The following is a 13,801-nucleotide window of genomic DNA, read 5'->3' as shown; positions in this document are numbered from 1 at the left end:
GAAACTGCATGTCCCGGGCGTCGGGCGATAGGAATTCCACACCCCTGATATATATATATATATATAAATATATTTGTGTGTGTGTGTGAAAAATCCCAACCAACATGCTTAGAGTCCCAACATAAGTATACATACCTGATTGTCTGTCGAGGATCTTGTAAAGCACTGTAGCAGCCTGATATACTGCAGTGCTTTACAGCAATCTTCCATGTCCTTTATATTGCTGAGTGGCTTCTGCTCTGCTTTAAAAACAGGGTCCAATCGGAAAATGGCCAGTAAATTTATCAGTGAATACAAGGCATTCTATGATTGGATGAGAGGCTGATGATGATGTCACTGCCCCTCATCCAATCAGAGAATGGCTTGTATTCATGCAAACATTTAAAAAAATGTTTGCTTGTGCCACAGAGCATCTGGAAGATCCACACTTTATAGTTCTACATGGTTTGGGCACCAAATATTTGCTGTATACAAGCTGAAATATTGTTAAGAAGTGTGGGTAAGGTTTATATATGCTTCTCAGCGTGCAGTAGAAAGTAAGCACCAGTGGTATGGGTCATTCTACGACCTTAATTACAAATGTTATGCTGCAAATGTATCTGTTGCACCTGTACAACTCCTAATAGTACTAAATGATGGCCATACATTACTGGGGAGAACGTATGCACCAGCTGTATGGGTCATATGGGATGACACTACGGCCCTATTTAAAAATGTAACAACCTCCGTTAGAGCTAAATTATGGCCATACAATACTAGATAGAGAACACAATCAAGAAGCTAAGGTTTACAAGTCAGGATCTACACAGATAAGAATCTTACTTTCGAAATGCTGATATACCCCAAACACTGGCATTTTTTTGTAAATGTACATATGATGTAACTTACTCATATATTTAACACTTACCATCTTTCCAATCATAGTTATGTAAGGTCCAGCCTGCTGGTTTACTGCAAAAAAATCTAGGAGTTGTGTGTACCAAAATATGATATCCAGAGAGTAGATTATCCTCCCTGCAGTTTGGAGAGGTGGGTCAGCCCAGCGCAAGGCAAAGCCAATTACAAATAAAATAATTGCAATGGAGTCTATCAGATTCCAGTATTCATGAAGCCACACTTTGATTTTCTGACTGAATTTTCCAGGTTCAGACATAAAAACCTAAAGAGAGAAGAAAGGTGAGGATAAGCAGGTATGCCAAAAATATCAGCATTCCTAATGCATAACATGTGAAAAGATCAAAGTTAAAGTTGCGATGCCGATCTGCCCTGGAACAGCGGAGAAAGTGTTGGAATGCTTCACCTATTCCACCGCCGAAAAACTGGGCGAGATTACGTTAAAATGTGTGACCACGTCACTGGTCACACATTCTGACGTAGTCTCAAACTTTGATAGAACAGAGGCCTGTCTGTAATAAATTAATTAGAGAAATAGATTATAATAGGGAACATTACAGTGTAATATACCCCATTATAATCCACTTGTCTAATTACATGAAAAAGCAGTACACAATAACAAAATTGTATCCTTTTTGTATATCACTCAGCTGTAGACCCTCAAATTATCTCTGAGTTGGTGCTGACACTGTCCTTCCTTCTGGAGGGTGGCTACTTTTGTTCCCCATGGTCCCTGTGTGTGTTGTAAAGTAGTCACCGTTCCAAGCTTACTCCTGTGATGGACTACAATCTCATGTTTAGTTTACTAATTTGTATTGAGATTGTAGTCCATAACGGGACTGAGCTTGGAGCGGTGACTACTTTACAACACACACAGGGACCATGGGGAACAAAAGTAGCCACCCTCCAGAAGGAAGGACAGTGTCAGCACCAATTCAGAGATGATTTGAGGATCTACAGCTGAGTGATACACAAATAAGATAATTTTTTTGTTAATAGTTAAAGTACTTGAATGCATTTTTAGGATCTAACTATTGAGTTTAGTGTCACTTTCAAGTTATGAAATGGAATGGTTTGGTTTACAGCTGGTGCTCAAACTTTACATTTCGAAAGACCTTTTTCAACCACTTCCATGTTATTGATTTACTGTTAAACTGAAGTGGCACTTTCAAGTTACAAGTCACTTTAAAATGATAGAATGACGTTCATGCTTATATTTTAGGAGTAGTAATGCCATTGCTAATATTTGGAATACAATGTTGTCACTTGAGTCTGGTCTCTTTGCTTATATTGAAAGTAGGGCTGTGCAAATTAACAATTAATTTCTCGATAAATCGTTAATCTTTTTGATCGATTAAAAAATTTTTGATCCATTAAATTTTTTTTGAAGCTTTCTGCACGAGCGCCAGCCAAGGCATTGGCCTATACACATACAGCACAGCAAATGAACTAGGATCACACTAATCCAGCACGTTATTATTCTGAGTTGCCCCACTCAAGCGGCGGCCATATTGAGTGGGGCACGTGAGATTAATAACGTGCTGGATTAGTGTGATCCTAGTTCATTTTATTACTTCATTGCTGTGCTGTATGTGTATAGGCCAATGTAGTTGGATCTGTACGTGCGTTACTATAAATCGAAATTAATCGATTAAAAAGAATTTCGATTAATCGAACACAAAACTTTTAATCAGTAACATCCCTAATTGAAAGGCTTTAATTTTTATCAGTAAAGCTAAAACATGTGTGGCAATAAAAATCATCTCATAGTACATGTTTCAAATTGAAACTGTACATAATAATATATACTGTAAACCCTTACTGTGAACCAAAAAAGAAAAAATCCAAAGTCAAATCTAAGTTCATAGATCTGTAAAAAGCCAACAGTGATGGAATTTCTCTGTGACCTCTGCAACCTCTAATATTCTTAGAGCGGAAAGTACTCTGCATGACTTATTACTCATCCTAATTATGGAAATATATGAACACAGATTTTGTCATACGACCAGAACTATCATTAGCCCCAGTAGTTATATTTTGTAAACCCATCAAAAATCCTCTTTGTTTAAGCTATTAAAAAGTGAAACATTTAGTGAACTAAAGAAATCACTTAGAAAACACTCCCTCTATTTAATTAAATCTACTTCAAATAGCATTGGCAACCACGCAATAATATATTAGCACAGAATTCACACACTTTTTACTACTATGCAGACACATAATGTCACACTTTATTTACTAAAGAAACAAACTGACTGAGAACACGTTGTGAACATGTATTAGCCCTAAAGGGGTGGTTTAATAAGTATGTGCACAAGCATGGGCACCAGGAAGTCCTGCATCATAATATAACCAATTATTCTGTGTACGATCCTAGTGATAAGAATGGAACACAGACATTATACAGTAACAGCTCATACCAATTACCTGATAACATCTAAAATGAACACCTTTGCAAAATTAACTCAAAACGTTTCAGAGTCTACTTGCAAACAGATGCTGAATGTGCTGAAAGGTATAAAAAAAAGCCTCTACAAATAAACACAACTTGCAAATTGACAGAAAAACCCAGGCATGCTCAATTGACCTGATTAACCCCTTAGTGACACAGCTTTAGAAAATGTTTTCGTTCATGGGGACCGGAGCAATTTTGCCATTTTTGCTATGTGTTTGTTTAACCATAATTTCCATCTTTCTTCATTTATTGCACCTACACATATTATATACCATTTTTTAAAGGACAAATCTGAATTTTAATTTGAAGTGATATATGCATATATAAATGCTCATTTTAAAAAAAAGTGCAAAAAAAACATTTTTTCAGACTTTTTTTTCACAGTTTTGGCAATAATAATGTGTATATAATTAGTGTAGCTAACAGAGAGTAATTCATAGTAAATTCAAATTTTCCTGATTTATAGGGTATACCATATGTCTGGGATTTCAGTTTATTTTGGGAGTATTCATCACTCTTCTAATTTGTGTATTAAATATATATTTTTTGAACTTTTATCCTTTTTTAAAAACATTTTGTTGAACTCAATTGACTTTTTTCAAACTAACTATGTAACTAAAAACTTTTTCTTTTTTTTTTTAATGTCGAGCCGAAGGCATATGCCTCGGCTCGGCTGAGCCGCACTGAAAGCCGAAAGCCTGCTTCTGACAGCTGGGCGGAGCCAGCCGTGATCTTACGGCTGGCTCAGGCCACTTGCAGAGAGATCAGCGTCCCTGGTTACCTGTTAACCAGGGACACTGATATCCAGACAGCTAACTATCCCTGGCGCTCCAGGAGTCTCCCGCTCCCGGCCGCCAAGGAAAGAAACACTGCTGTTCCTTTTTTTTTAATTCTGACACGGAGCCGTGTCAGAATAGAAAAAAAATATTTTATTTTTTTTGCCCATTGGAATGCATTGCTAGATTCCTATTGGCTATTTCAATTTGCAATAGCCAATAGTAAACTAGCATTGTACCCGCCCTCTGCTGCAGTTCTTAATCAGGTCCATCAGCAGAGGACGGGCACAATGCTAGTTTACTACCGAGCAGAACAGCCGAGCCGAATGCCGCTCAGCGGCATACGGCTATTCACTCACTGCTGTTCGGCATCTATAAGAATAGCCCAAACAGCAGCGCGCAGCCTGCTGGAGGTTCGGCTCAGCCGATCCAGAGAGTTCAGTATTAATGTTCAGCTCCACAAAGTCTTTACAGGCCCTTTGTGAGACAAAGCTATTGCGATAATAAGGCTCCCAAAGAGTGGCCCCTATAGTTTCTTTAATGTTTAGTGATTAGGTAATTTTACTCTACAAATGACAACATGGCTATGAAAAAGATATGATCACATAAAGGATAAAAAGAATCCAGAAGACATATATTAAAAATTACAGCTAATGCTCAACTTTTTGAGATTTTTCTATTGCTGCTCATTAAAGCCCAGGGCACTGGTACACAAACTGTGCTGAATTATAGTAGGACATCATGTAACATAACAGTTTTTTCTAAGTGGAATCCCATACAAGGACAAAGTGTTATTAATAGTTAATATTTCAGGTGTTTCTTAAAAACTCACCTCTCTGACCTTCTCAATACCATTGGTAAACATGTAAAGAATGACCAGCCACTCCTGAACACTGGGTACTGGCTCCATCTTCACCAACACTACATAAGTAAATAGTATGAGAAAAAGCAGGTATGCCACCTGCGAATAAAGGTCAAAGGCATCATTAAAGAGGACATTATTATAATGTAGGACATTATTACTCACATAACTCAGGTATATAATAATAAAAAGAACTCATCGTTCAAAAATCTGACTCCTTATTTCAGCCAATGTATCACAGCACAATTTTGAGCAAAAGCAATAGACTATATAGAGTGTCAAATAAACAGTTGGTTTGATGAAATACAAAATGTGTAGGTGCAAGAAAACTCTGGCGCACATTATAGAAATAGATGTCATCCTATGGTTATCTTTTGAACAGTGTCAAATGCTGCTTTCCTGTAAAAAAATGTGTAACGGGGACTTTGCTAGAGTATAGCACCCATGCCCTCAGTCTTCTGAGTGGCCCCGGTCTCCTGTGCAGTAGCTGTTCTGTTAGGTTGATTCCAGCACTGCGTGGAAACATCACTTCCACTGACCTCCTCTAGGGGCAACTAGGGGCACTGACAATCACAAACTCCCTTAAGATGCAGGAAATTATTAACAACATTAATCAATGCTGAACTTTGGTTGTGGGATTCATTTTGTTATCTTGTTTAACTATACTCATACTTGCAGTAGTAGCTGTATTTTCATTCACAATTTGTTATTATGTTAGGTTGATCATTTATTAAGTTAGATAACCTGACATTGTTGTCCATTGATCCAATCCATTAATTAACTATAAGATTACACATATATCTGCACAAAACGCTTGTGAATCAAAATGTACACTTCTGGGGAAAGTACTGTTAGGAAATTGTTAATAAATGTATTACATTTTATTTGCCCCTGTTTTCTTTCTTCCCTCAGCTATCATTATCCTCTTGATTTTTATTTTATCCATTCCATCAAATTTAATACAACACTGCAATTATTTTTAACATTATTTTTTACATTATTTTTACATGTTTAAAATTGTATAGCGACATTGTCAGAACAATATAATATAGTATTGAATTATGGGTATGCATTAATATCAACCGTGAAGTATAACCAAATAATAGATCTTTGTTTTATTGTTTATTGTTCAATATTCCAAAAAAGTGGAAGAATAAATAAAATGAGTGTAGATAATCATACAATAACTTGTGATTGTGTAGAAAAACCGGCTAGGGTTTTATCCGAAAGGTTTATTTAATATACACTGTAATACAGAAAAAATCAGAGGAAAAATCATGGACACACGGTTTATTGAAGATTTATTTGTTTATTTATATTTAAGCAATTTTATTAGTTGATTTACATTGTTGATTTTTGTTTTGTTTTGTTTATTCACATATCACTTCAGCAATTTTTATTTCACATTATAAGATGTTCACTTAGAGATATTCATATATATTTTTATACCACTTATTTAATAAGTCATTGTTGGATTCTCACTTCACTCCAGGAGACCCATAGCGCTCACTATTCTAAAACCAATAAATAAAACTTAACTCAACACTAAACAGCTAAGGGTTTTAATGTGATGTGTACAATATTGCAGTATTTACAGTATTTACAATTAAACTATCCTTGCTCTTCTTTTACATGAGTCTTTGATTTTTTTTGGCTTATGAATGCATGTGAGGTGTTATAATGTTTGTATGGAAGGCAATAAATAGGCATAAAAAGAGGCAAGCTCCCTTATGATTCTCAAGTGTTTGTGGTGTCAACCCAGTCTGGCCAGATTTTCCAAATTTGTTGCTGTGGCTGCGGTTTTCAGATTAGAGATCAACCACTTATGAGTAGGTATAATAATACAAATGTATATTAGGTAATGCTGAACCATACTGTGTGGTTGGTAACTGCAGTGTAGTTAAGGAGAATCCGGGTGGTCTAGTGCCCCAGAGAAACAAGGAAAGTGTTGCATCAATCTCCCCAAACTTGGCCTTAGGTATAAATTCTAGGGAATGCAATAAAATTGATACAAATATAGAGAAAAAAAAACATTTTAAATATCTATCACATTTAATAGTATTTTCCTCCAAACAGTTATTTGATCTTTATATTTATACTATAAGTAGATTTAGGTTGTTAGTAACAGTTTGATATCGGCAGCTGGATACTAACTCCAAAATATCAAAACATATTGGCCAGCTAAAAGTGTGACCAAGACCCTGTTCCTTACTAGTGTCCATAGGAAAAAATAGTGGAATTGCTCCAATTTACTGTCAATCCCAAATACACTACAATTTTTTTATTGAATCTAAGACTGTAACTAATTAGTTTTTAGCATTGGTAAAGTACATAAAAATGTAATCCACATAAACGGATACCCTTTCTCCCAATGTACCAATGGTAAGTACTTGAATATATGGGGTCGCCCTAAGCAATTCGGCTCAATAGCCAGGGTGGGCAGAACGAGAGACAAATGGCACCCCTGTCTTGTGCTCCTCTGTATAGAAAGGGATCAATAATTAAATTGTTAACCTGTTGGTGTATTGTATAGAATTTTAATCTGACTTATAAACATGGAGCCCAAACCAAATTTACCTAGTGTCTGAGTCATATATTAACAGATTTAAACGATTTACAGTATGTGTGTCTAGTACAATAAGGGCTCTTGGCCTGGGGGTAATTTAAGCAATAAAGATTGGTGAAAAATCTCAGCATGCTAATATTCATTGCACAATCAGGTATGAAAATGTTTTTTTCCAAATTAGTGAGGATATGGATTACAGAATGTAATATGAGGCCCAATATTTTAATCAGGATTTTCACATCAGCATAGATGCAATGGAATTGGTCAATAAGATCCCCAAAGCAGAGGGTCTTTCTTTAGCTTGGGTATCTAAAAAATTAGGTCCTCTTGCCAAGATAGTAAAAGAATGCCATTTTCATGAACACAAAGGGGGTGATTTACTAACCTAAACACACGCACGCACTTGGTGCGTGTGATTTTTACACAGCAAAACGTATTTATCAACCAAAAAGTCTCTAAAAGCATATTTCCACTAATGCCATATATGGAAAAATCATGCACATGATGCATATATAATGCTGCTTCACAGTTTAGACAAAAATGGTTAGCTCATGCATTTACATTCCTGCATTCATCAACGCAAGCAACACAACATAGAGCTAATTTACACAACATGACCTTGCAAATTCATGCTTGGCTTTGCACAACACACCTGCTGGGTGTGTACACACTACAAAGGTGTTTAGATTCCACCCATAGATCATGCTGAGAGGGAACACACTACAGAGGTGTATACATGTTCGTGGTGTGTTTATAAGGTTAGTAAATCAACCCCAAAGAGTCAGAAAGCAGGGAATAAGTTTATTGTTGTATATCAGATAACTCTCCGTAGGATAGCCATCCAAGCCTGGAGTCTTGCGTTTAAAGAGAAAGAAAATAGCCAGTTCCTCTGAAGTAAAGGAGGAGTCCAGAAATTTTCTCTGAGTGCATTCAGTTAGTGGTAGATTTCAGAGGGGGCATCCTCAGTGTATGGGTATTCCACCTCAGTGCTAATTTCAAGCTTCATGGTCTTCATCTTGCAAGCTTTTGTACTATGTTTACAGCAAATATAAAATACCCCCTTTAATGCTTCCCACTTAATCTCCTCAGATGTGCGCTCAGCATACAGTCAGTGAGCCACAGGGACCCCATTCACCAAGCTCTCAAACCTTTTGTTTGTGTGACATTTAATATAAGTTCTAGAAAAGAGTGGTCCAAGCTAGCCTGGAGTAGATAATACATTTGAGCAACCTGGGGAAGAATTTCGGCACTGGAGAACATCATATCTAACCAAGAAAGAGTGTGGTGGGTTCCAAGTGGCATGAATACTCTATTTTGCGGATGTTTCCACTGCCAGAGGTCCCAAAATCCGAACACCAATTGTTCAGGGCAGATGGGTATATACAGGTGCTAGCCATTCTATTATTTGAGGTCTAGAACCGCAAAAAAAAAAAAAAAATCTTGTCAACATGTGACCTCTAGCTATCTTCAGAGCTTTAACCATAGAGTTTTTCAATATAGTGATATCGAATAGTGGAGGAATATAGACATTACATGTAGCACAGAATTTGTTAAGATATTAGAGTGTCAAAATAACATAATATTCAGAGATTTGGAAATCAGAAGGTGCCCCCCCTCGTGAATATACAAAATAGGTCTCATGAAATGCGTAGGAAACTAAAGGCCTTTTTAGAGTCAACATTTTTGCTCCCTATAAATAGGTCTCTGAGGTAGCATGATGTGAGGTTTGTGCTTTTTTAGGGAGCCGAATACCGGGAAACACTTTACCTTTGAATTTAATATTAGGTGTACCCATTATAGCAGGTACTAATTGGCAAGTGATATCTAAACAGCATATAAGAGAATGTTAAATAATTGAGTGTCCAGCATAGAAGAATTATACAAAAGAGCATAGGCAGGCCTTATGCTCAGCCAGCTTCATTGCACTCCAGCATAGAACCATAATTATAAAATTACATCAGAACAATAACAAAAACAGGCAGAAAACAACAACAACAACCTTACTCCTTCCACTCCAGGCCCGCAGTACCAACATGCTGTGAGCTTTAAACCCTGAACTTGTGGTGAAGTGGGGTACATGTATCCTGAGCTTAAAATAAAGTTTGAGTTCATGACGTGATCCATGCATGCAGGGGCGTAACTAGAAATCACAGGGCCTCATAGCAAAATTTTGTATGGGGCCCTGTGATTTCTAGTTACACCCCTTGAAGAGCCCACATAGCTCACCTGAGGATGACCCTGCAGGTGGGCTGGTCACACTCCTTACCTGTCCGCCTCTTCTTCCTCCGTCTTCCCTCCTCCGTCACCGGCCCCGCCTCCTTCTCTGATGCTGACCCCCCTGGGCCCCGCCTCCTCCTCCCCACCACGCCCAGCCTTCTCCACCGCCGCTGCTGAATCTCATTGACTCAGTAGTGGCAATGGAGAAGAACGCAGCGCTGCACAGATCACGGTGATCTGAACAGCGGTGCGTTCGAACCCATAGCGACCCAGGCGGCCTGCACGGCATCAGGGGGGTGTCCTGGCCGGGCCCCATAGCGGCCGCCTGGGTCGCTATGGCTATTGTTACGCCACTGCTTGCATGGTAGATAATCCATGGTATATATAATAAAGGCAGCGATGGAAAAGAGAATAATAATGGAAAGAGGGGGCAGTAGGGTATCCCTTCCCCCAATCCCAATTTACAGGGAGAGCAACAAGTTCCTAATAACCTATTGGCTGACAACTACACTTTAGACCACTACACTTTAGAACAGCAATCTCCAGTGACACCAGAGGACAAAGCAACCACACACATCTGAGAGGCATGGCAACAGAACCACTGCAGGGTAGTCAATAGGTGTTCGTTCCTAATGCAGGGTCTTCAGAAGCCATGCATGTGTACTAATAAATCATTCCACAGGAATACTCCCTCTAGCAGGAATTGGGCAGCCACACCAAGAAGTTCCACAAGGATCCTAGCAAGGGGAGCACTAATAACACGTGACATAAAAAGTTGCAACAGACACCATTTTACTTTCCATGGTCTTTGCTTTCAGAAAATAAATAATTTAGTTTTGTTTTGTTTGAGGGGGGTTGACTTTAATCCATTTTTAGGCCTAAAATGTGCAATTTAACATGTGTGCAAAAAATGCAAATGGCTCTGGCAGCGAAAGTGTTAAAAAATAACTACTTAACTAACTAATGATTGCCACAATTTACCTGTATCTACTGTGTATATTTTATAAATTAAACAAAACCATTAACTAAATATTTATTTTATTTTTAAGGACACGTAAACTTACAGTGTGGAACCAAAACTTGACAATAGGTGCCCGGTAGAACTCACAGACTTTCCTGGTTACCGGAAGGTTTCCTTGAGCTCTCAAACTTTTGTCATCATCACTTGGATCCTTTGCTCCTTTTTCTGTATCAGAATTTTGCTGATAAAATAAACAGTAGATATCACAAAAAAACCATTGGTAATTTTATTATATCTAACTATCTTACCTATGAGGAAAAATTATAGGTTTTTCCCAAAAAATTACTATATGCACTTTTTCAATTTGGTCAATTTTTTTCTAGCCAATACAACTCAAAGTTAAACATGCACCACAATGAAGACCGCCAAATAATTTAGATTGCTATCATGTCAGATAATAATCAGGTTTTAGTTTTTTTGTGTTTTTTTTTTTTTTTTATAGTGAAGACACCTGGTAGAATATAATTTTGGAGCAGCTGTGTCACAGAACCATGTAATAGGCATTATTTTTAGTGAAAGGGCATTGTTCTACTTTTTTAATGAAGATAGTAGCAAAGCACTACAGTCCGCAACCCATGCATGCTCAAAGAATTCTGTATACTGCATATTACTGAACAGCTGTAGAAATGACATGTATGTATGTGCTTGTATAAAATACAGCCATAACCCCTTCATGATAAAGAATGAAACTCACCACCACCTGTTCCAGCCTCGTATTTTGAGTGGGAGCATCTACATAGAACCTGGCAAACTGGTGGAAATCTTGGGATTGAGGCACATGAGACATTTCTGCTTTGCTTTTAAATTCCAACATCAAGATGAATGGTGGCAAAAAAATGCCTAAAATGACCTTTAAAGGGATTTTAATACAGGGTCAGACTAAATAACTAAAAGAAATACAAAAAGAATATTTAAGGATTAAGGATTAACGATTAAATATACAGTAATGTCACCTTGAGCCAAGAATTCTTCCTCATTTTTAGGCAGCCCATCCACATGTCTGTTAGCAGCATCTGTGTACAGGTGTGAGACACAAAGGCCCTCAGAGCAGATGACACAGCCAGTTTCAGGCAAGTTGAGTTGCTCCAGTTTTTAAGCTCATATGTCAGAAGTTTCATGGCCATTTGCTCATTCAGTTTGAAAGCTTTTTCAAGAAGGTCCAAAGCCAGCTGGCCAAACTCTCTAAGGAAAATAAAAAAAAAACTTAAATGATTGTACCTTTCATTAATAATGAGCATGCACATGATATAATGGCATGCCAATATATATGAATCACAAACATTTCATAAAAAAAGTATTATATAAGAAAGTTTGTAAACTCTTATGAACCTTCTGTATTTCTGAATGAATGTTCTCTAAAATATCTTCATCTAAAGGTGCCCATACACCTTACGATTATCGTACAAAACTTTTCGTCCGATGATTGAACCGTCGTACGATTGTACCTGGACAAATTGCGGTAATCAACCACACGTATTTTTATTTGCGCATGAGCAGTGTTAATCGTACGACTTTTGACGTACGGAGACGCCACCGTACGTCAATTCTACTCTACTTGGTTAATGAACCCCCATCATATGTTTTTAATTTCCTAAACAAGAGGTTTACGGAATCCAGGTCATTAATGGGAAAAAATGGTCTTCTAGAATAGTAACACATTGAACAGAAGGAATTCAAAACAGAAGTAACTAATATAGTCAAAAGAGACCTTACATGGAAGAAAACATGCACAAAAAAAGGATGTCCCAAACCTCAGGTTATACTGCCACCTACAAGAGAATTGGACACTGCCAAACAAAAAATTGTAGGCCAGCTTAGGGTAACCCTTTCCAATACCAGCATGCCTCAGTTTTGTAGGAAAGCAGTACAGAGAGCATGATCAAAACAACAGGATGTCCTTCAGGATGTCCAAAAGCAGTTCAAGTTTGAGGTGGACAACAAAGCAAACAAAGGCTAACAGCACCAAGAAAACAACAGAGAGCTGGAGACTGCCTGCAGCTCAAAGAGCATTGAAAATCCAGAAAAAAACAATTGCTTAAGATGGTAGAACAAACAGCTGGTGCCTCCTTATGGGACCCTGTGTGTCCTTGTGGGTGACAGCAAAGAGAGGGATGTTTCTAATGAATTAATTGGCAAGTTCAGAATGGAGAGTACTAGATTCAGATCCTATGGAGTCACAGGGGAACAGATGTTTCAGAGAGTGTGAGGACAACTGTTTCTAAAACAGGAAAGAAAGAGCAGAAACCTGACCCTTGAAATTGATGAGATTCAAAAGCTGACCAGACCCAGCTGCAGGAAGGAGAGAATTCATCCCATTAAGAAAATCCTGGTGTGGAAGCCCCAAAGCTCACACCAAGTGAAGTATGCCTTCCATATTTGATGATAGACCTTGGAAGAAGTAAAATTTGTAGGTTTTAGCATTGTTTTCCTCAGAACCTTGGCTTCAACAGCCATGCTGATAAAGTCAGCAATCGGGAAGCAGGATAGTAAATTGGTCCTCAGGACAGAAGGGCCTGATGATCTGGTAAAGCCCACCAACTATTTGCTAGCACTTTTTCGAAAGTTGAGGTACTACATCCACCTGGGCCAATTCGGCACAATGAGGATCGCTTGAATGCCCTCCAGTTTGATTCTGCAAAGCAAACAAGTTTAAGGGTGTACTGATCCTACAGAGCCACCATAGCCTCCACTAAATCCACTAGAGAATTCCTGTACTTGGAGACAAATCTTTCCACTTTGTTTTTGAACCTGGAGGTGAGGAGGTCCATGTTCAGCTGCAACACAGGTCTTGGACCACTCCCCCACATCCAGAATCTCCCACCTGCAAAACGGGTCCTGCAACACTTCCAGGTGTTGTGAACACTGCCCCAGGTTCAGAAGTTGCCGGTTAGGAAAGTCTACCTGCCAGCTGTCTATGCCAGGAATTTACACAACTGACAAAATAGACTTCTGATGACTGATGCACACCACCAATGTGGCACTGTCTGACTGAATCCAGAATGGATGACCA

The 13,801-nt window shown here is 38.2% G+C and overlaps 1 protein-coding gene across 1 annotated transcript in view; it reads right to left on the bottom strand.

Moving 5' to 3' along the window:
* TRPM6 (transient receptor potential cation channel subfamily M member 6) overlaps nt 1-13,801 on the bottom strand; it is a 148,253-nt gene that overhangs the window by 64,734 nt on the left and 69,718 nt on the right. The window contains exons 17-21 of the mRNA XM_018566528.1: nt 11,745-11,973; nt 11,486-11,641; nt 10,835-10,972; nt 4,958-5,086; nt 908-1,159 (exon numbers count right to left, since the gene is read on the bottom strand). Of these exons, the coding sequence (XP_018422030.1) occupies nt 908-1,159; nt 4,958-5,086; nt 10,835-10,972; nt 11,486-11,641; nt 11,745-11,973 (904 nt within the window). The remainder of the gene's footprint in view (nt 1-907; nt 1,160-4,957; nt 5,087-10,834; nt 10,973-11,485; nt 11,642-11,744; nt 11,974-13,801) is intronic.

Source organism: Nanorana parkeri, unplaced genomic scaffold (genome assembly GCF_000935625.1).
Source record: "Nanorana parkeri isolate BGI_ZX_2015 unplaced genomic scaffold, ASM93562v1 scaffold957, whole genome shotgun sequence".
Lineage (NCBI taxonomy): Eukaryota > Metazoa > Chordata > Amphibia > Anura > Dicroglossidae > Nanorana > Nanorana parkeri.
The sequence above is the reverse complement of the archived record's forward strand: the minus strand, read 5'-3'. Positions and strand labels throughout refer to the sequence as shown.